This window comes from Leptopilina heterotoma, unplaced genomic scaffold, assembly GCF_015476425.1.
Source record: "Leptopilina heterotoma isolate Lh14 unplaced genomic scaffold, ASM1547642v1 Lhet_101, whole genome shotgun sequence".
Lineage (NCBI taxonomy): Eukaryota > Metazoa > Arthropoda > Insecta > Hymenoptera > Figitidae > Leptopilina > Leptopilina heterotoma.
In genome coordinates, this window is record NW_025110815.1 from 811,041 (window position 1) to 834,441 (window position 23,401).

General features: G+C 23.3%; 4 protein-coding genes across 8 annotated transcripts in view; 3 read left to right on the forward strand and 1 right to left on the reverse strand.

Annotated features, from left to right (window-relative positions):
• The window catches only part of LOC122500034 (protein dissatisfaction-like), a 52,078-nt gene extending 41,358 nt beyond the window's left edge, over positions 1-10,720 (reverse strand). For 2 of the 5 annotated variants that reach the window (XM_043608742.1, XM_043608733.1), the window contains exons 1-3: positions 10,633-10,712; positions 5,004-5,352; positions 1,418-2,302 (exon numbers count right to left, since the gene is read on the reverse strand). In XM_043608742.1, the coding sequence (XP_043464677.1) occupies positions 1,418-1,846 (429 nt within the window). In that variant the 5' untranslated portion in view covers positions 1,847-2,302; positions 5,004-5,352; positions 10,633-10,712. Of the gene's footprint in view, positions 1-1,210; positions 1,270-1,417; positions 2,303-5,003; positions 5,353-10,632 lie in introns of those variants that run through there. The other 3 variants (XM_043608747.1, XM_043608765.1, XM_043608756.1) reach the window with 3 other exon arrangements.
• Positions 7,390-14,637, forward strand: LOC122499819 (tektin-4-like). The gene is made up of 8 exons (XM_043608345.1): positions 7,390-7,445; positions 7,521-7,673; positions 9,848-10,140; positions 10,678-10,987; positions 11,289-11,503; positions 13,579-13,801; positions 13,944-14,098; positions 14,415-14,637. Exons 2-8 carry the CDS (start codon positions 7,563-7,565, stop codon positions 14,635-14,637), a joined length of 1,530 nt encoding a protein of 509 aa, XP_043464280.1. The 5' UTR covers positions 7,390-7,445; positions 7,521-7,562.
• Positions 14,638-17,923: 3,286 nt separating this feature from the next.
• Positions 17,924-18,893, forward strand: LOC122499829 (tektin-3-like). The gene is made up of 3 exons (XM_043608352.1): positions 17,924-18,052; positions 18,426-18,580; positions 18,680-18,893. Exons 1-3 carry the CDS (start codon positions 17,924-17,926, stop codon positions 18,891-18,893), a joined length of 498 nt encoding a protein of 165 aa, XP_043464287.1.
• A 549-nt stretch (positions 18,894-19,442) lies between these two features.
• Positions 19,443-22,711, forward strand: LOC122500089 (peroxiredoxin-2-like). Its single transcript, XM_043608818.1, has 5 exons — positions 19,443-19,731; positions 20,861-20,978; positions 21,346-21,585; positions 21,809-21,974; positions 22,447-22,711. The coding sequence occupies exons 1-5, from the start codon at positions 19,563-19,565 to the stop codon at positions 22,498-22,500; spliced, it is 747 nt and encodes a 248-aa protein (XP_043464753.1). The 5' UTR covers positions 19,443-19,562; the 3' UTR covers positions 22,501-22,711.
• Positions 22,712-23,401: the final 690 nt, after the last annotated feature.

The window sequence follows — 23,401 nt, forward strand, 5'->3', positions numbered from 1 at the left end:
TTTTCATAAATAATTAAATTCTTTGCGAGAATTAAATTATTTTCAATATTTAAATGGTTTTCACGATAAGATTGTATGACTTCTCGTTACCCATTTATGATCCACTTTGGATCGCGGGATCTCATGTTGTAAATAAATAAATAAATAAAATAAAATTCCATGAATGAATTAAATTATTTAGAAAAATTATAATAAAATTCTGTCAAGAATTTAATTATTTTCTAAAAATTTTGATATAGAGACCTTCAAATGAATTAAATTTGATTTCAATTATTTTCAAACTTTTTTTATAACCACTTCACAAAAATTCAATGATTTTTAAACTTTTTTGCCTAATCAAGAAAATGATTTAAATCTTCCACAAAATTTTTTTTTTAGTATTTTTTGAGAGGAAATTAATGTTCAGAAAATATTCTGATCTTTTTTGGATTTTTATTTTTCTTTAAAAATTGATAGATTTTAAAATCTATCCGTAGTTTTGTAGAAAATATGTTTTTGCATTTACAAACAAGTGCCGAATGAAAAAATCGATTTTTATCTTTTTTGAAAAAAAAACATTGTTTTTAGATTGAAATTGATAAAAAATACCACTAAGTATTATACAATTTTTTTATATGGAAATTTACTTGTTTTTTTCTCACTTTTTTTCTAATTTCAAATCATATAATTTTATCAAAACTTTTTTATATTTTATATTTTTTATTTTAAAAAATTATGATTTGAAATTTGTTAGAAAAATAAACAAGTGAATTTCCATAGAAAAAAATTACATAACAATGGTTTTTGTTTTAGTATTTTCAACCTAAAAACAATATTTTTTTTCAAAACAATGCTTCAAAAATTGTAAAAATCAATTTTTTATTTTGCACTTTTTTGTAAAAAAATAACAAAAACATATTTTTTGCAAAATTATGGATGGATTTTAAAAAGCCATCAATTTTGAAGAAAAATAAAAATCTAAAAAATGGTCAAGAATATTTTCTGACCATTGATTTCCTCTCAAAAATTGACTATAAAAATAATTTTATCGAAGATTTAAATCGCCCAGTTAAAAATATAGTCGAAGTCTCTCATTAAGATTTTGATAAATAAAAAAATTCCTAATCTTCCTTATCTCATAGGAGCAAGTTTCCAAAAACCACCAAAAATATCGATAAAGAATCAATCGGGTCCAATATTCTTTAAAAAAAATTGAAATCACTATACACACCACTTGTCTTGGATAAATCACCACCGAACATTTCCAATAGTTTGATAAATTTCTGTGAAATACTGAATCATAATTTTGTTTGCGCACAGAATTCACTCGCGTTTTTTCTTTTAAATTCACAAAACAGTATAAATAGTAGAAATTTTGAAAGATTGAAAAAAGAAGAATTTGGGTATATAGTAAATTGAAATACTCAAGTCGACTGACCTGTGCCCATTCTCCGCGCCCGATCAAAAGTCGAACATCCCCAGACTGGCGGTTGCCTTCCAGTTGCAGGAACTCGCAGTGTCCCGGCCAATTCTCCCTGGTATCCTGGCCGTAGATCTTGACGCGGCTAGCAACGTTGAGGGGTGGTGAACACGTAGAAATGTGGCAAATGCTGCATTTGTGTGCACTCCCATCGGATACAATTGCAAGTAAACTCTGCAAAGATGCTGCTGCTGCTGCTCCTGTTACTGTGTGTATGTGTGATTTTTGAGAGCAGAAGACGGGGGCACACATCGACAAGTCGCTATTGTAACGACATGCGATCCCCGGCGTAACGCAACGACATGTAACACCTTTGGAGAATGGCTCTTTTAAAGAGGGGGAGTGAGCGAGAGGACTTGCTGGCCGAGTGGCTGCCGCACTCGTCATCGTGGAGCTTGTTAGTTAGCCACGGGGGCGGCTCCAAGGCCAGGTTGTCAGCTGACTCGGCTCCACGACACCACTATGTCATTGGTAGACTCCACCCTCGTACTCACTTCCGCTTTCGAAGGGGTTGTTGGGTGTGGCTTCTCCACTCGGCACGCCTTCCATCCTGTCGAAATCCCCAGGACTCTCTCTCTTTCTCTTTCTCTCTCTCGATCTCTTGCTTCTCCGGGTGATGCGGCCGACTAACCGCCGCCAGCGAAAAACCCATGTCGATCTCACCCCGCAAACTGGTCTGTTATTCGTTGTACATAACTCATCCGGAAATAAGGAGGATGGTGATTAAGCGTCAGACTTTGAGACTGATATGGTGACCATCCATTTTATGTCAGAAGTCATCTTGTTAATGACTTCATATAGTTTTTTCTCCTTTCCAAACGCCGGGCAATTAATCTTCTGTACCTGTAAATATATAATATTAATTTCAGGATAATTCACGTAATTTCAATTATTTAAATTAATAATAAATATTTAGTTGAATAAACTAAATGTAAATTTAGTTGAATAAACTAAATGTAAATTTAGTTCAATAAACTAAATATAAATTTAGTTCAATAAACTAATTAATGTAAATTTAGATCAATAACCTAAATATGTAAATAAAAAGAAAATATAAATTTTAATCAGGGTTGCCACAAAAATTTAATTCTGTTTTTTCCCTGCCTTTCCCCTGATTTCCAGATAAAATTTTGACTTTTTCCCTGACCCTAAAAAATATTATGATTCATCACTCTAAAAATTATTAGATGCTGAAGAAAAAGGTTCTATTAAATTTATTTACAAATTTTTTTAATTGTAAAATTATTCAAAAACATCAATAACTCCTTTTTTAAATAAATATTTAATCATTATTATTTTTCCACAGGAATTAAAATTCTTCAAAAGATTCAAATTCAAACCTTTTCGAAATTCAACTATTATTATAAAACATGAAGAAATAAGATGAAACCTTTTCAAAATTCAATTATTTCTAAAAATGCATTCTATATAATGATTTTAATATTCAATTTTGATCTAAAATTTTGACTGAAATTCATTTTTAAATAAAAATTTTTATCAGAAAATTCTACGAGAATTCAATTATTTAAATATACAAAAATAAATAATTTATTGAATAATTGAATGTTTCTTGAAATTGAATTCTCATAAAGAATATATGTTATCAACAAATTTATAAATAATTGAATTCTTATGACTATTAAAAATTTTATTACAATTCGAATTGTAATAAAATTTTTAAGAATAATTACATTTTTCGAGAAATTTGATTACAATTTTATTCAAAATTCTGCCATTATAGTTTTATTATTTACGAAAATAATCGAATTCCTTAAAAGAATTTTATTATATTTATAAAAATAATTGAATCCCTGACAAGAATTTTAATATTTAGGAAAATAATTGGATTTTTGCGAAAAATTTTGTTAAAATTTTTTAAATAATTGGAATTCCAGAATTAACAATTTTATTATTTGTGAAAATAATTGAATTCTTTTGACAAATTTTAATAAAATTTTTAAGAATAATTATATTTTTCGAGGAACTTGATTAAAATTGTATTAAAAATAATTGAAATTCTGCAATGAATTTTATTACACTGTGAAATTTTTAGTATTTATGAAAATAATTGAATGTTTGTGTATATAGAATTTTATTAAATTTTCTCTTAAATAATTGAATTCTTTTGGAAATTATTATTAAAATAGTAGATATTGAAATTCATTGAATTGAGAACAGTTTTTAGAAAATAATTAATATTTGTTGATTATTTATAAAGATAATTGACATTTTGACGAGAATTTGTTTTAATTTTTGTGCAGAATTGAATTTCTGCAAAGAATTTTAATACTTTTGAAAATAATTGAATTATTGCGCAGAAATTTATAAAAATTGTATCCCTGTGAAAATTTTATTATTCATGAAAATAATGAAATGTTATTGCGTAGAATATTTATTAAAAGTTTTGTTAAATAATTGAATTCTTCTGGAAAATTTTATTAAAACAGTAACTATATTGAAAATCATTAATTTGAGTAAAATTTTTGAAAATAATTGAAATTTTGCCAAGAAGGTATTATTAAAATTTTTGAAAATAATTGAATTTCGGATTTCCAAGACTTTTTATAAAATTCTCTAGTGAGAATTCAGTTATATTTATTCAGACATTTTAATAAAATTCTTTTCAACAATTCAATTATGTTCAAAAATTATTATATTTTTAAAACACTTTTAGTAAAATTCCTTTTAAACAATTCAATTAAGTTCAAAAATTGTAAAAATAATTCTTCCCAACAATTCAATTATTGTTAACACAGTTTTAGTTCAATTTCTCGAAAGAATTAAAAAATTTTAAACCTTTTTTATAAAATTTCTCGTGAAAATTGAATGATTTTCAAAAATTCTAATAAAATTTCTGGAAAGAATTAAATTATTTCTAAAATTTTTAATAAAATGATTCAAAAGAATTTAATTCATTTCAAAAACTTTTATATAATTATTAACCAGAATTCAATTATTTTGATATAAATAAAAAAATTCCTCGCAAAAATTAAATTATTTTCTATCGTTTTATTAAAATATTTTATAATATAATATAACCTTTTTATAAAATTTCTCGTGAAAATTGAATTATTTAAAAAAATTCTAATAAAATTTCTGGAAAGAATTCAACTAATTTGGAAAATTTTAATACAATCCTTCAAAAGAATTTAATTCATTTAAAAAAAAATTTGATAAAATTATTATCAAGAATTCAATTACTGTCAATATAATTTTAATATAATTCTTTATAAACATTAAATATTAAAATACTTCGGAAACTGCAACAATTTTTAATATTTTTCTAAACAATTGTATTGAAAATAATTTAATTCTTATAAAGAATTCTATAAAAAATGAAAATAATTAAATTATTCGAAGGAATTTATAATTAAAATGAAGAATAATTGATGACATTAATGCCTGTTGCATTGCACCTGAAATGGAAATCTCAACCAAGAAGTAAACAAACTGATAATATTAATTTATTCAATTTGATCCAAAATTTATATAAAAAATCTAATTGCGCTCATTTAATTCTGCCTTATATAATTTATTTACTTACCGTTAAAAATCAAATTGGTTTGAAAACATTGAAAATTCTTCCATATTCCTGTTTTCAATTGCGTCCCTGACACTCTGGGAGGAATTCCATACGAATCATAAAGTAGCATTTACACGAGCTAATGGTTTACTGCATGTCGCTTCGTTGAAAAACGGAATCCTCTTTCCATTACCTCTTTCTATCTCGCGTCTACCAATTCCCCATTCGAGGAGAAATGCGACAATCGTCAAGGATTTAAGGGTTGAAAACCTGGAATGGCCATGCCTCTTTCGCCAAACAATGTCTCGTATATATATAACGTCGATTCTCGATCAAATTTCTCATCAGGGACGCACATTTTTTTCCTCATCTGTAAAATAAAAAAAAAAATATTAGAATTCAATCTTTATTTTATTTTCTATACTATTTTTGAATATAATGACATTTTCATTTCTTTTTTACAATTTTAAAATATAATCACAAAAATTTTCTCCTGTAAAATATATTTTCTTTTGCTTTCCTTTTTACTATTTTTGATTAAAATTAGCGAAAATAATTCAAGTTTTTTGAGAAATTTAATCAAAATTGTATGGAAAATATTTCAATTCTCCTAAAAAATTTAATCGCATTTTTTTGAAAATAATTTAACTTTTGCGACGAATTTTTTCAAATATTGAAAAATAATTTAATTCTTTTGAAAAATTTTATTGAGATTGTATTGAAAATAAGCAATAAATAATTATAATTAATTAGTAAATTAGTTGATAATTGAATGTTTTAAATTTTTGAATCTGAAATTATTGCGAAATTGGAATTTGAAAAGAAAAAAATTGTTTAATTTGCCTAATAAAAATAATAAGTGATAAATATCTTTTATCGTGAAAATGAAAATTATACTTTGATATCGCTATAGCTATCATGAAAACTATTGAACGTATTTTTCCAGTCAAGTTTGACAGATTCGTTTAATGGTTTCGCTCTCTGATGTTTCGAAAGTGAAACAATAGGAAAGGTGGTGAACCACTGACGGTAGATCGGCGGTCTGATGATTAAGGGGATTTGGCCAAACGTACAGTTTGGTTGGTGGGTGTGTGTATTCAGTTGAGCCCGGTCGTTCGCTTGAACAAACTCAACGAGGCCTTCTGACCACCTTGTCAGGCACGATCGGGTCCACTCGACCACGGCCAACGTTCGAGGATTTAGGATTGAACAGCTTTCTCATCCCCCTGGAACCACCCCTTATCGTTACAATTCCACACACACCCCCATCGCTTCAGTCGATAAGAAATCCTACGGCTAAATCTCCATTTACTGCGAATCAAAAAAAAATAACAATAACATACTATTTCTATTATTATTATCTTGCACAGAAATTTTACTAATTTTCTTTTATCAATTTCCAAAAGCAAAGATAGTATTTAGAAAAATATTCAGGGTTGCCACAAAAATTTAATTTTGTTTTTCCCTAACTTTTCCTTGATTTCCAGACAAAAATTTTACCTTTTTCCCTGCGACCCTAAAGAATATTCTGATTCACTCTCAAAATTATTAGATACTCAAAAAAAATTTTCTATTACATTTATTTACGAATATTTTTAATTAGAAAATTATTAAAAAGCATTAATAACTTCATTTTTGAATAAATATTTAATCATTATTATTTTTCCTCAGGAATTAAGATTTGCAAAAAATTCAAACTTAAACCTTTTGAAATTCAATAACTTTTAAGAATATAATTATAAAACATTTTTCAAAAAAAAAAAATTATTTACAAAAATTTTAATAAAATCCATCACAAGAATTCAATTATTTTTATAAGTATAATACAATGTTTCACATCAAATCAATTATTTAAAAAAATGAAATAAAATTCGTTGGTAAGAATTCAATTATTATCATAAATAATAAAATTTTTCCTAGGATTTAAATTATTTTTAATACAATTTTAAGTGAATTCCTCGAAACGTGTAATTATTTTCAAACATATTTTGCAAGAATTCAATTACATTTCACAAAAAGACCCAAAAATTCAGAATTTTCGTATTCTAAAAATTTAATTCCTTCCATTTCTTTTAATAAAAATCCCTGACTTTTCCCTGATTTCCCAAACCAATTCTATTTTCTCTGACTATTCCTGGAATTTCCTGACATTTCCTGACTTGTGGCAACCAAAAACAAAAAAAAAAAAAAAAACAATTGACAGAACAATTTTTTAGTATCAGAAATATTTCGAAAAGTTCCCCAAAAAATATACAGAAGTGAAATGAGTCTAGTTTTTGAACCTCAAAATCTAAAAGTCAAAAGAAAAACACCCACACTTTTTTTTCTCATTTGTAAATAAATTCTCCTCTCGCTTGTCTTCCTCCACGCATCAGATCGATAAATTCATTGTTGAATTCACCTACAATGTTAGCACCTAGGAAACAGCCCTTCCAATCTCACGGAAAAAGCCATATCCTCCAGGTGAGTTAATCAAGTTTGTTTTCTCTGGAGTGAAGAAACTTTTACATACAATCATTTTTGTTTCTATACGCACAGAGATCGAACAGTTTTACAAGAAGAAATACGAAAAATCTCACAATGCTTCAGAGAGCGAATCTTGATGAAAGATGTTCACTAAATGAACCAAGTAGAATTGCCAACGACAGTCGAGAAGCAAAATATTCTTCCACTGATTCTCAAGAATTAAAAGTGAGTTCAAGATAAAAAGTGACTGGCAATTTTTGAAAAATAATATTTGTATTTAAATTAATTATTCAATTAACAATGAATTTAATTATTAAATATTCTTTTTCCGCAAATATTGGTGAATAATTATTTCTTTCGATTTTTGGAAAATATGTAGAAATGTGAAAGGAAATACTCTTGATTCGAAATATTTCTTAGTATTTTCTTTTACCTTTCTAATCTTTCTAATCGTAGAAAATAAATATTTACTGTTAATTAAATTAATTATAGAATTTAAATTTTTTTTAAATATCTGCAATTTCAACGCATTTCTGCTCTTGACATTTTTTACTATATTTTACGAGAAAAATTTACAATTTACAAAGTATATTTTAGTCAAAATTAGAAAAATTGAAAAAAATAAAAGAGATTTAATGAAAATTAATGAAAATTGTAACGAAAACTAAAAAAATTATAACAACTATAGTAAATTTAATTACAGTACAAAGTATTAATTTTCAATAGAAAAAAAAGAATCAAAAGTAGTAACTTTTAAAAGCAATTGAAAAATAATAGACAAAGAAAAATTATTAATTTTTAATAAAAATTAGAAAATAATAGTAAAACTTTGTATTTTTGAATAAAAATTAGAAGCTTCTGAAAAAATTAGCAATTTCTAGTAGAAATTAGAGATTTATAGTAACAATTAGTAAATTTAAATAGATAGTGGAAAATATAGTAAAAATTGATGAATTTTAGAAATTTAAAGTAACAAATCGTAAATTTTTGGTAAAAATAAGAAATTTATATGAATAACAAGTAAATTTAATTTAAAATTAGAATAATATAGTAAAAATTTGTAAATTTTAGTAGATATGTAGAAATTTATAATAATAATTATTAAACTTTTAAACAAAATACAAAAATTAAAGTAAAAAAAAAAAATTAGTACATTTTTATAGAATTAATAAAAATTAAAAAATTGTAGTAAAATTTAGTGAATTTTGTTGATAATTAAAAAATCATTTAATAAAAATTTGTAACTTTTAAGAAAGACTAGAAAATCTGGAGAAATTATCCAATTTTAAGTAGAAATTATCAAATTTTTTAGAAATTAAAAATTTATAGTAACAATTAGTCAATTGTAATTAAAATTATAGAAAAATATAGTAAAAAATAGTCAATTTTACTAGAAAATAGAAATGTACAAAAAATTTTTTAAAAATTAGAATAAAAATTAGTAACTTTTAAAAAAATTAGAAAATTCTGTAAAAATTCATAAATTTTACTAGAAATTAGAATTTTACAATAAAAGTTAGTAAATGTTAATAAAAGTTAAAAAATTACAGTCAAAATTTGTAACTCTTTAAAAAAATTAAAAAATTCTCTCAAAATTTATAAACTTTACTACAAATTAGAAATTTATATTAACAATTCCTAAATTTTAATAAATATTAGAAAATTATAGTAAAAATTAGTAACTCTTTAAAAAATTAGAAAATTCTGTAAAAATTCATCAATTTTACTAGAAATTAGAAATTTACAATAAAAGTTAGTAAATGTTAATAAAAATTAAAAAATTACAGTAAAAATTTGTAACTCTTTAAAAAATTAGAAAATTCTGTAGAAATTCATTAATTTTACTAGAAATTAGAAATTTATATTAAATATTCGTAAATTTTAATAAAAATTAGATAACTACAGTAAAAATTTGTAACTCTTTAAAAAATTTATAAATTGTACTATAAATTAGAAATTAATATTAACAATTCCTAAATTTTAATAAAAATTCGTAAATCTAAAAAAAATTAGAAAATTCTGTAGAAATTCATTAATTTTACTAGAAATTAGAAATTTACAATAAAAGTTGGTAAATGTTAATAAAAATTAAAAAATTACAGTAAAAATTTGTAATTCTTTAAAAAATTTAAAAAATTCTCTAAAAATTTATAAATTTTACTACAAATTAGAAATTTATATTAACTATTCGTAAATTTTAATAAAAATTAGATAATAAATTTCTATTAAAATAGTAAATTTGAATAGAAATTTGAAAAACCCACGCAAAAATCAATAAATTTGACTTTGGAAAGTACAGTAAAAATTTCTAGAAATGCTTCGAAATTGCAGAAAATTATTTATAGTTTGTAAATATATATAGCAAGATGTATTTTAATAATATTTCTCCCTCTCTCTAGACGGAGGAGAAATCTCCTCCAATGACGAATGCTTTGAAGGAACACCACGAAATTGGAGAAAATCCTCCGTATTTTCCTCAACAAGAAGATAAACATCCCGTGAAAAGTGAAGGTCCCATGGAACCAATTGGACCTTGGGCGACAGGTTGCGTGACATACAGTCCCCACAGTGGAATGACGGGAGTACGTCCCGTAGTCGATCGCTACTCAATAACTCGTTACAGTCCCGGCGAATGGCGAGCTCATAATCAAACATTTTTCAACGAGTCCACCGAGAAAATTCGAGAAGCTCAGTTTGTATCGAAAAAAAATCTTTTAGCTTTCAATGCTTTTATCTAAAATCTAAACTAAATCCTCTTCTTGTTCTACTTTAAAACTGAAATTAAACTAAATTATTGAATAAACTTATTAAATTAAATTAACTCTCCTGCGCATAAAATAAAGCCGAGTATAATCTTCCAATCATTTTTGTTTAAAAAAACAGGATAACTAAATTCTCATTTAAAATAATCATTCAATCATTTTGATTTAAAAAAATTGATAAATTTTTTTTTTTTTAGTGGAAACGTATAAGCAGGAGGATTAAATTAAGGCTCTGGATCAAATAACTCGCTCAACGTTCGGACGCACGCGCTAATACCAAACGGACGAGTTACTTGATCCTTAATTATTCAACTAAACCAGTGAATTAAATTTGCAATTAATTTTAAACTATAATTCAAAATTAATTTAAAATTTTGAAGTTAATTCGAAATGAACTAAAGTTTATGTATATTTTTGCTTACCTTGAAAATAAGATGAACGGAGAAAATTGTTTTCTATATGCGCAGAATAATAAGATCGGATGCCCGACAATCAAAAGAGGAGATTTATAAAGAAACTGATAAGAGCCAACTGGAAAATAGAGATCGGCTCAGTGTACGAGCGGGTATTGTTCATCGATGGAAAACGGAATTGGAGCGAGCCCTTCTTGACATAACTCAGGAAATTGAATTGCAAGATGGGGAGCGACGTCGTGTCCAGCAGTCTCTGTCAGTTCTCACGATACCCGAATCAATTGCTGCTGAGTTCTTGCAGCTTCGTTCCACTAGACTTGAGCCGGATCTCGTGAAAGACGATGTTGAAGCGGAATTAGTAAAGGTGCAGAGCTGAAGGATATTTCTCCATCGCTGAAAATTTAATATATACAATAATATAGTTTCAAAATTTCATATTTTTTTGTTTAAATTGATAATACTGATATTATTATTAATACTATCACTACTATTATACTATAATTATTATTTTCTTTTACTTTGCTTCCTCGTGGAGGAAGCTTTGTAGTCCTTAAAATTATGTATTATTATTACTATAATAGAATTTTTTTTAAGGAATTAGCTCTCTGTTGATCCTTAAAATTATTTATTATTATTATACTGTAATAGAATTTTTTGTTTTAAAGGAATTAGCACTCTGTTGGGAGGTGAGAAAATTTCTCGAAAAAAGTAAAGAAGACATTGAAGAGCAATTACTTGAACTCAGAAGTTTTAAGAATCGAATGGAATCAGATTGGACGGATAAAGCTGATACTTATGATATTGATGCTTATTGTTTGGGCCTGAAAAATTCGTCTTCTTTAATTATGTTCAAAGATGGTGTCACTAGAGTTCCCGCTAAGTTAGTTCAAAATATATCTAATAACAATAAACCTTATGGCCAAGTTTACAACTTTTATAAACAACTAGCAAGATTTAAATACATTCGTACTTATTAACTGAGTAATTGATTATTTTCAATAATTTTCATGAAATTCTTGATTAATTATTTTCAAAAATTTTGATAAAGTACTTTATAAGAATTCAATTATTACTTTCAATATAATTTTAATAGAGTTTATAGAAAGAAATCAATTATTTTGAAAAATAAATTTTAGTAAAATTCTTCGTATATCAATTCAATTATTTTCAAAACAATTTTAATAAAATTACTCGCAAAAATATATTTTCAAAAAATTTTTCATATAATTTTTTATGAGACTTCAATTATTTTCAAAAAAATTTTAAATACATTCCTCGAATGAATTTAATTATTTTGCATACAATTTTAATTTAATTTCAAGAAAAAATTAAATTATTTTCAATCATTTTAATGAAATTATTTGCAAAAATTCAATTATTTTTATAAATGCGGAAAAAATTTTTTAGGAAAATTCAATTATTTTGAATACAAATTTTAAATAAATTTCTGAGATTCAGTTTCTGAAATTCAATTATTTTTAAAAATTTCAATAAAATATTTTGAAATAATTCTAAAATAATAATAATAATAATAATTCGTAGCAAAAATTCAATTATTATCATAAATAAAAAAATTCTTTGCACGAAATTATAAATTTTGAAACATTTTAATAAAATTCTTTCCAAAAATTCAATTATTTTTGTAAATGAAGAAAATTCTTCTTCACGAGAATTCAATTATTTTAATAACAATTTCAATTAAATTTAATTAATTAAAATTCGTCGCAAAGAATTCAATTATTTTGAAAAATTTTCATTACCTACACTTTTTATGAGAATTGAAATATTTTCAATACAATTTTAATTAAATTCCTCGAAAAAAATTCAATTATTTTCAGAAATGTTAATGAAATTCTTAGCAATATTTCAATAATTTTCATAATTTATAAAATTTATCGCAAAAATTTGAATTATTTTTAAAAATCTTGATAAAAAATTTGGAAATTTTATTTTTATAACTAAAATTCGTCGCAAAAATTTTTTGGAAAGTTTTTAATTATTTTCACAAATTTGGTAATATTCTTTATAAGAATTCAATTTTTTTTTAAATTTTAATAAAATTCTTCTAAGCAATTCAATTATTTTTGAAAATAATAAAATTTATGTCAAAAATTCAAATTACTTTCAAAATATTAATTACTTCAATAAATATAAAAGAAATTCTATATCCGAAATTAATTATTTTCAATCATTTTAACAAAATTCTTGGCAAAAATTCAATTATTTTGAACACAATTTTAAATAAATTTTTGAAAAGATTAAATTATTTTTAAAAATTGCAAAAAAATACTTCGGAATAATTCTGGGTAAACATTTAATTATTTTTATATATAAAGAAAATTCTTCTCAAGAATTAAATTTTTCTACCTACAAATTTTAAAAGAATTTCTTGAAAGAATTCGATTATTTTTGTAAATAATAAAATTCTTAGCAAGAATTAAATTATTTAGAAACATTCTAATAAAATTCTTCACGGAAATTCAATTATTTTGAATACATACTAATTTTAATTAAATATCTAAAAAGACTTTATTTTAATTATAGTTTAAAAAATTTTTAATAAAATTTCTCGACTATAGAATTCATTTTTAAAACTTTTAATAAATTTCTTCGCAGGAATTTACAATAAAGAAATAAAACAAATTTTACAGATGAAAATGAATAAAAATTTGATTTGAAAAATATTTTATCTTCTAATATATTGATCGTGAAAGTTGTAAACTTTATCAAATTTAAGAAAACTGAATAAGTTAATAAAATTGTTATCAGTCAGCTAATCTGATTATTCTATATTATTATTAATAATAATATTATTATCATTACTATATTAAATAATAATTATTAATTATAATAATTTAATATAATTCTACATTAAGTATAGTAATAATAAAGCAAATTTTGTTGCAAAAAATTATAAAAATTCATACCTTTTTCTTTTTAAAATTCTCCTGTCAGTCAAATAACACCCGAGGATTACGATAATTTCACAAAGGAAAATTTAACAGTAGCTGAGAATTCAAGACAACGTTCCATAAATTTGCGATCCACTTTGAATGTCAATTATTCCAATTCATTGAAAGATCTTCGAATGCAATCGAATCGGGTGAATTCAGCATTGGGCGAGAAAATTACTCTCACTGAACAAGTTTGTCAAAATTTGGAAAAAGAACTTCTCAAGGTAGAAAGCTGCAAAAATAAGAAAAAAATATATTATTAAAATTATTTTCACTTTTTACAAAACAAATTATTTTAACAAAAATTTATAAATAATATTTTCCATTTTTAGAAAACTAAAATTTTATATTATAAATTTTTTCAAGTGCTTACAGGAGCTCACAATTACTGAGAATTTAATTGTAGAACTTCGAGGATCGACAAAAAGTTTAAATGATGCTTTAAAAGTAGCACAAAGTCGTCTATCGACACGTCTTCAACGGCGGAATGTCGAAAATTGCCGAGATATTCCACAATATGGGTTAATTGAATTTATTTTTGTAATTTATAATTTTTTTCTTACCATTATTTAGATTTCTTTTTTTTTTCATTCAAAAAATTAGATACAATTTATTTTTCTATTTTCTTTACTGAGAAACGAAATAAAAAAACATTCAAAAATTCAAACAATATTTTCTATTTTCTTTACAGAAAAAAGAAATAAAAAAATACATTCAAAAATTCAATAGCAAAAAGAAATACATTCAAAAATTCGAATAATACTTTTCTATTACTTTTTCTATTGTGAAAAGTAAATTTAAATAAATTTTTTGACTTGAAATTTAATATCATTGCAGACTCATTGAGGAAGTGAAAAATCTAGGAGAGAGTATATCGAAGTTGATGATTAAATTGAGAAGAGCCGAAGATGCACAAGCTGGTTTAGTGAAGTCAAGAAGTAATTTGGAAAAAGAAATAATTGTTAAGCGAAAATCTTTGTACATCGATCGAGATCGTGGACTAGTTCTTCGATCATTCTATCCATCAACAACCGAAATTTTGGGACAGAATATAAAATGAAAATTTAAAAAGAATGATTTATCGAAAAGAATTTTGCAGAATTTTGTCAGTTTTATAGTAAAAAAAAATACAAAAATAAAACAGAAAAAAGAATATTCACTTGTTTTTTTCAATATAAGTGGCAAATGTCACAGTTTTTCTATTTTAGGTTTGTTTTCTTCTTCTCTTTTCTTTTTTAATTATAAAAATATAATCATCATGCCGGAGGGAACTCAAACTCGAGAGATTAAAATTCATCCCAAATCGGAACCAATTTTTTTCTTTAATAAGAAAATTTCAAAAAAAGAAAATCAAATTAAAGAATATTTTCCCACAAAATTTCAAAGTAAACAGCAGAATGAAATTACAGCGGAAAAATTTAAAGATGAGGTAAACAATTTTGAAAAAAAGGGAATACAATTTTTTTAATTAACAAAAATTTTTTAAAATGTAAAAAATGGTACAAACAAAATTTGTTTAATTTTTAATTTTTAAAAATTAATGGTTAAAATGGTAAAAGGGTAAAAATTGTTTTGCGGGCGAGAAAACGTTAATAAAAATAACAACAATTATGTACAAATTATAATAAAAGTAAGAAATTGTTAGAAAATAAAAATTAATAAAGAATAAATGGTAAAAAAATAAATAAATCACGAAAGAATAAATCGTAAAGAAAATTAAAGAAAATTCTGAATTCTAGGAAAATAGAAAAACAACAACAGAAGTTAAATGTCCTCTCATACCGAATGTTTTGTCTCCACCACCTTTAGGGCCAATTTCGAAAACAGTTCCCTTCGATTATTGGACATCTTTGGCATCAATTTCAGGAACACGACCAAATGTCGATAAATACTCTCAGTCACGATTCAGTCCTGAAGAAAACAAAACAAAATTCGAAAATTTACTTAAATCGAATCAAGAAAATTTCAATAATGCATCGTAATTAATATAATTTTATTCAAATATGATTATTAAGTTAAATTTTAAATAAATTATTAAATTAATGAAATTATTAATTTCAAAACAACAAAGACTTCTTTTTTCCGGTTCGTTTATTTAATTTAAATATTTAATTTTAATAAAATTCTTCACGCGAATTCAATTATTTTGAATACAATTTTAATTCAATTTTTAATAGGAATTTAATTACTTTCCAAAAAATCTAATAAAATTCTTTAAAAGAATTCAATTGTTTTTGAAAATATAATAAAATTCTTCACAATTTTAATAAAATTTTCTGGAAAAAAATTAATTATTTTTTGTTTTTGTAAATAATAAAATTCATGTCAAGGAATTTAAATTATTTTCAAAAAAATTAATTACTTTCATAAATAAAACAAATTCTATGTCCAAAATTAATTATTTTCAATCACTTTAATGAAATTTTTTGCAAAAATTCAATTATTTTTATAAATGGAAAACATTCTTTAGGGAAATTTAATTATTTTGAATACAATTTTAAATAAATTTTTGAAAAGATTAAATTATTTTCACAAATTTTAATAAAATACTTTCAAAATAATTCTAGGAAAAAATTTAATTATTTTTCTAAATTTAAAGAAAATTATTCACAGGAATTCAATTTTTTTAAATCAATTGTTTATAAAATTTCTAAAAAGAATTCAATTTATTAGTTTTGTAAATAATTAAATTTTCGGCAGGAATTTAATTATTTTAAAGAGTTTTGTTAAAATTCTTCGCAAAAATTCAATTATTTTAATAAATGAAAAAATTCTACTGTTTGGGAATTCAATTATTTTGAATACAATTTTAATTAAATTTCTCGTACAAAAAATTCAATTATTTTAAAAATTTTTAATAAAATTCTTCGCAGGTATTTGCAATAAAAAAAAAAATAGAAAAAATTTACAGATGATTAAATATATTATTAAGTTTATGAAATTATCAATTATTACGTTAAAAATAATATAAAATAAATACAGAAAAAATTATTTCCTTAAAAGCAATACTTTTTTTCGGGTCGTTTATTTATATTTCTAAAATATAATTAAATTGAAGTTATTTAAACTGCAGTCGTGATTTTCTTTTAGATTATTATCCTTCATGGCTCTGAAATCAATGGAAAATTCTTTCGCAAAATTCGATAGTGATTCTTTATGCAATAAGATGAAATTACGTGAAAGGACCGGCATTGTCTTTAAATGGAAATTGGAATTAGAAAGAAATATTTCCGATCAAAATTCAGAGATAAATTTACTAATTAACGAAAAGAAGCGTTTGGAAAAATCATCTCATGCCCTTCAATTAGTCAAGTCAATTAATAACGAAACAAAATCAATTCGATGTTTGCGAAAGGAATCTGAACTCGTTCACGATCAAGTCGATGAAGAAATAATTAAAGTACATTTATAATTAGATAAATTAAATAAGAAAAAAAATAATTAAATTGAAAAACTAATTTTACAAACCTGATTTTGTTTTTCAAAATTGAAAATTTAATTTTATCACGCAGGAATCAATTGTTTCTGAGGAGATTTCACATATTTATAAACGATGTAAAAATCATTTGAATCTTCAAATTCAAGAATTGAAGGACTCGAAGGAGAGACTCGAATGCGATTGGTCCAGGAAGGAAAATTCTTTCGAAATTGACACAAATTGTATTGGCTCGAAAATTACTTTCTCGAATATTTTATTGTATCCTGGATCCATTCGATTGCCACAAAAGTACGTGAGAGACATGATTTTACCTAAAACAATAGAAATCAAATCAAAATGAAAATAAAAATAATGTTAATTAATAAATAATTAATAAATAATTAATATTTTTAAAATACAATTTGAAAAATTCTAAATAACGATTTAACAATTATTTTTTTAGCAAAATATTGTCCTTTCAAGTTTTCTATTTCTTTATTTTTGATATCCTTTTTTCGTTCGAGTGATAATTAAATTAATAATAAATTATATTATTTAATATATTTAATAATTTATATTTTTAATGTAGTTAAATTAATTTATAGTTTTAATATAGTTAAATTAATTTACATTTAATTAAATTATATTTTCTAATATATTTAATATTTAATAAATGTTTTGCAATTTGATCGTTTAACAAACAAATATTTCGATAAATATTGTATTAAATAAATTGTTATTTATTAAATATTTAATATATTTTTTTTCTATTATTTATAATATAATTTTGTTTTTTCATTTTTCTTACTAAAAAGGGAAAAATATATTTTACAGTCAATCATCGACGGTGAGTTACGAACAATTTTTCAAAGAATCAATCATCCAGAGTCAAAATACTCTACAAAAATCTCAAATTTTACGCACAAATATGAAAAATATTCACGAATCGTCAGCTAACGATCTTCGTGGTCAAGCGAATAAAATTGATTTCGTATTAGATGAAAAAATTAACGAAACAATTAAAAAATGCATTCAACTTGAAAACAATTTGACGGAGGTAATTATCGTTTAATTTTTCTTTTAATTCATAAGTTTCTAATTTTTAATTTATAATTATTAATTTACAATTTTCTAATTTTTAATTTCTAATTTCCAATTTTCTAATTATTAATTTACCATTTTCTAATTTTTAATTTATAATTTACAATTTGCTAATTATTAATTTATAATTTACAATTTTTAATTATTAATTTACCTACAAATTTCTAATTTTTAATTTATAACTTACAATTTTCTAATTATTAATTTTTCATTTCCAATTTAAAATTTAAACTTCAAAAAATTTATTTACACAAAAAATTAATTATATTATTGGAAAAATAATTATTTTGCTGGAAAAATAATTATTTTAATTAAAAAAATACTTTCAGTGTCTGCGATCAATATCAAAAACAGAGGAATTATTAGATAAAATTAATAATAATGTGAGAAATTTTGATCGAGCAATGAAATTAACTCAAACATGTTTGAATGAACGTCAACGTCGTGAATCCGTTGAAAATTGTCGTGACATTCCTCAAATGGGGTTAAAAATTTAAATTAATAATAATAATCACGAAATATAAAACAATTTTTTTTTACTAAAAGGAAAATTTGTTTCTATTCGATTAAAATTCGTTTACAGATTGATTGACAGTGGAAAAATACTTGCTGAAAATGTGACTAATATTTTGGGACAAAAAGCAAATGCCGAAGATGTTCTTGATAAACTAATTAAATCACGGAAGGAAATAGAGAGTGAATTGATTATTAGAAAAAATACTCTCAATATAGATCGTGATCGTTGCGTTTCAATACGATCTCATTATCCTAGTGTTCAATGTTTAGCTGGATATTGAAAACAAATATTGAAAATAATTTTACACTGTCGAAAAATAATTTTCGATTCAAATAAAATGTTTTTTCAATTAATCTAAGACAAATTCGCTGAAATATAAAGTTAATTACTCATAAATAAACTAAACTAGACATTTTCTTATTATTTACCGCCTAATTATTTATTATTAGTTTATTAATTCGATATTAGTAGAAGTTGTTACTTTTTTATAGGTTATGTTATAAACATTGTTGCGCCCCAACAAACTTACGTTCCATAAATATTCCTTTAAAAATTCAAATGGAAAAGTACAATTGGAGCAATTAACAAAACATGAACAGTAATAACACTTGATTACCTTTTAACTAGTCGTTTATTTTATATCAAATAATAATTAAAAACTGTGCGAGAATGTAATTATTTGACTTGACCGTTACGTTTACGTTCTTTCCTTTTAAAATTTAAATCAGTGGTGCCAGCCCTGCCAGGCGATGTATTAACCAGGCTTGCCAACAGATTTATTTATTATTTCCTCTGTAGGTAAAATAGATTTCTTTACCGGCTAACTTAACCTCAAAATTTTCAGTATATATATATATGTAAACGTGGAATGTGTCAAAGTTTAAATTTGTTTATATAGAGATTGCGAAGAGTCAATGCTAATCAAAATTAAATAATAAGATTAATAATAATGTGGTGCTACAATATGAGTTATTTAATATGTTTATTGTACATATTTTTGGGATTAAACGAAATTAAAGCGTCTAATGAAGAAACTTGTTACTCCTACGCAGGTGGATCAGTTTATCCTGCGGGTGCAAAACATGCTGGACATCAATTACAAACAACAAAAGCAGTTAGTAAGTTCCTCATTTTCCTATCCTATCATTGTTATTATGCTAATCAATTGCATTTTATCATTCGCTTCCTCTTTATTCATTATTATCGTCTATTTTGCCTCTTCATTTTGACATTTGGCCTTTATTTTCCTACCGCATCCAATTTTGTTCATTTTTTAAACCTTTTGAATTATTATTTTTCCATCCCTTAAATTTTGAATAAATGTTTCTAAATTTCTTTTATTATTAATATTTTTCGTAATTAACACCAATTAGTCAAGAAGACTTCAAATTATTTTAAAATATTTTAACATTTTCTCTTCGTAGTTTGATTAAAATTTATATTAAAATAAAGTATTGAAAAAATAGTTTTGATTTAAATTCAATCAATTAAATTAATCATAAATAATTTTAATTGAATATTAAAATTATTAAAGTTTAATTTTAGTCGTATTTTTAGAAAGAAAAAAAATTTTTTTTATTACTTTTAAATTTATAATTTATTCTGATTATAATTTTACCTTATTTACCTTCTTCATGATTATATTTTAACATTCTGAAGGCCATTGATAAAAACATTTTCAAGTGTTTTCGCTGATAAAATTTACAGAATTTAATTTCTGTATATTTTATAAAATAAATTTTACATTCAAATGGAAATTTTAATAAAATTTCATCTGAACTACTTTTTTCTTATATTGAATTTATTAAATTAAATTAAAACAATTATTTATTAATTTTATTGAAAAGTACAACAAAAAATTAAATTTTGGCGTTTATTTGAGATAAACATTAATTTTTCTATTTTAAAAAACTAATTCTATTTAAAAATAAAAAACTTCTCTATTTAAAAATAAATAAATTGTGTAATTTACAAAAAATTGTATAATTAAAAATATATTTTTCTCGAAGGTCTGCTAATTTGAGAATATGTAGTAATTTGGCAATAATCCAGTGTCTGTTTAGAATACAAGAATATCTTAATAGTGAAAATATTTTCACTGACGAGGGTCAAGAAATTTGCTTTAGTACTTTTTTTTTTGAAAGGAAAAAAAAGATTTTCTTATAATGAAATCTGATATAATTGTAAAATTAATATTTTTAATAATCGTGAGTCTTGTTTTTAAATCCTTTGCTAATTCAATTACAGTTGGCAAACCAGCACCGTTTTGGGAAGGAACTGCAGTTGTTAATGGAGAATTTCATGATATTAAGTTGACTGACTTCCGTGGGAAATATCTCGTATTTTTCTTTTATCCTTTAGATTTGTAAGTATTAATCAAAATTCTATCTTCTATCTATATTAATAATCTTTGTATTCCAGAGGTTTATTATTTAGGAAAAGAGTTAAATTTTTTCAGATTATTTAATTAAATTTTTTTCTAATAGAGAATTTTATTGATCTTTCTCAAAATAATCAAAATAATAACATTTGTGCGAAGAATTTTATTAAAATTCTTTAAAATTGTTTCAAATAATTAAATTCCAGTGAAAAATGTTATAAATTATGAAAATTATTGAAATCGCGTTTTGCGCATAACATTTTCTAGTTAATAATAATTCGTATCAATTTCTATTAATTTGTAATAATTTGTCTTAATTTGCATTAATATATTTTCTCTCCTTTTTTTGCAGCACATTTGTTTGTCCAACGGAAATATTGGCATTTTCGGATCGAGTGGAGGAATTTAAAAAATTGAATGTCCAAGTTGTCGCAGCATCGGTCGACTCACATTTTACACATTTAGCGTGGATTAATACACCGCGTAAGGAAGGTGGTTTGCAAAATATTAAAATCCCGTTGCTCAGCGATCTTACACATAAGATAGCAAAGGATTATGGAGTTTATTTGGACGATTTGGGACACACACTTCGGTAATATTGAATATGAATCGTATTTTTCATTTTTACGAAAATACCACATATAATTAATATTTTTTTTTTAATTTTTAAAGAAGACTTAAGTAGTCTTTGTTTTAGAATCTGTTTTTGTTATAAACAATTTTTTTAGTTGTAAAACTTTGAGATAAATAAATGTATTTATTAATTATTTTAGTGTATGAATTTAATTAATTTATATGTTAATTATTAATTTTAGTGCGTTGTTTATAATCGATGGGAAAGGTGTTCTTCGACAAATAACAATGAACGATCTTCCGGTCGGAAGATCAGTTGATGAAACATTGCGATTAGTGCAAGCATTCCAATATACAGACGAACATGGTGAAGTATGTCCTGCTGGTTGGAAACCCGGTCAGGATACTGTAAGTAATTTTTACTATTCTTTCCTATTTCATAATAAAAAGGAATATTTTTTTCAAAAGTGTATTTTCAAAAAGTAGTAAAATTACAAAAAGATATTAAATAATTATTTCTTTGTATAATTTTTTTTAATTGTAATTTGTAATTGAATAGTAAATAATAACTAAATAGTAAATAGTAACTAAATAGAAAATATTAATTTAATGCTAAATAGTAACTAAATAGAAAATATTAGTAATTAGTAATTGAATAGTAAATAATAACTAAATAGTAAATAGTAACTAAATAGAAAATATTAATTTAATGCTAAATAGTAACTAAATAGAAAATATTAATTTAATACTAAATAGTTACTAAATTGAAAATAGTAATTAACTCTGAGTTAATTAACTAAAAGAATTAAATTAACTCTAATAATAAAAGTTAATTGACCAAAGGAACTGAAAGGAAATAAAAATAATTCTTTTTTTTCAGATCATTCCAAATCCTAAGGATAAAATTAAGTTCTTCGCAAAAAGTGATCTCTAAATTGTATAATAACAATTTTTTTATTTAAAAAACAGACAACCGGTGAATGTCGTGTGATTATAACTTTATTCAATGACAATCATTTGAAATAATTTTTTTTTACTTTCAAATATAATTTTATAAATTATCTTTATACATAAGTGTTGAGTGCCAGTTTTTCGTATTTTGTAAAAATATAAATAAATAAGGGGAATGTGGATATTTTTAAAAATGTCTTTTAATTTAATCACCAGTTACATTCGATTATTCAGGTATTTTAATTATTTATTTATTTACACACACCCAGACTTATATTTATAACAATACTAATTATTTTTTCTTTCCGTTTCTCTTAAAGATATTTAAGAATTTAAATACCGATTTTTTAAAATTCATTAGTTAATTTAGAAATAATGCTTTTTTTTACTTTATTCGATCTTCTTTTTGTTATTTAATTCATATAATTATTACTGTATTAAATTAAATTTAAATCAAATACTAATTTAAAAAATAAATTTCTTTTCATATTGTTATCATTATTATTTTTTTAAACAAAAAATAATTATTATTATCCAGTGTAATTCTGAATTTTAATTTTCTTCTTGAAAATAATACTAAAATAATTACTGGATGGAATCACTAAGTTTTATTAAAAAATAGAAAACTCTTATATTTAAAACATAGTAGATTGTAAATATTAATTATCTAATAGTAATTAATAAATTAGTAAACTACAATATTAAAATTAAATATTATTCTTTTATGTAATTAAAATTAAATACAACAATTTCTTAATTATTATCAGTTGTTATAATAAGTTGAAAAAATTTTGAATCAATTTTAAAATATAAATATCTAACAATAACAATACGTTTTTTCTTCCTTTTTTGCAAATTATTATAACCACTTCTAAATAATTAAT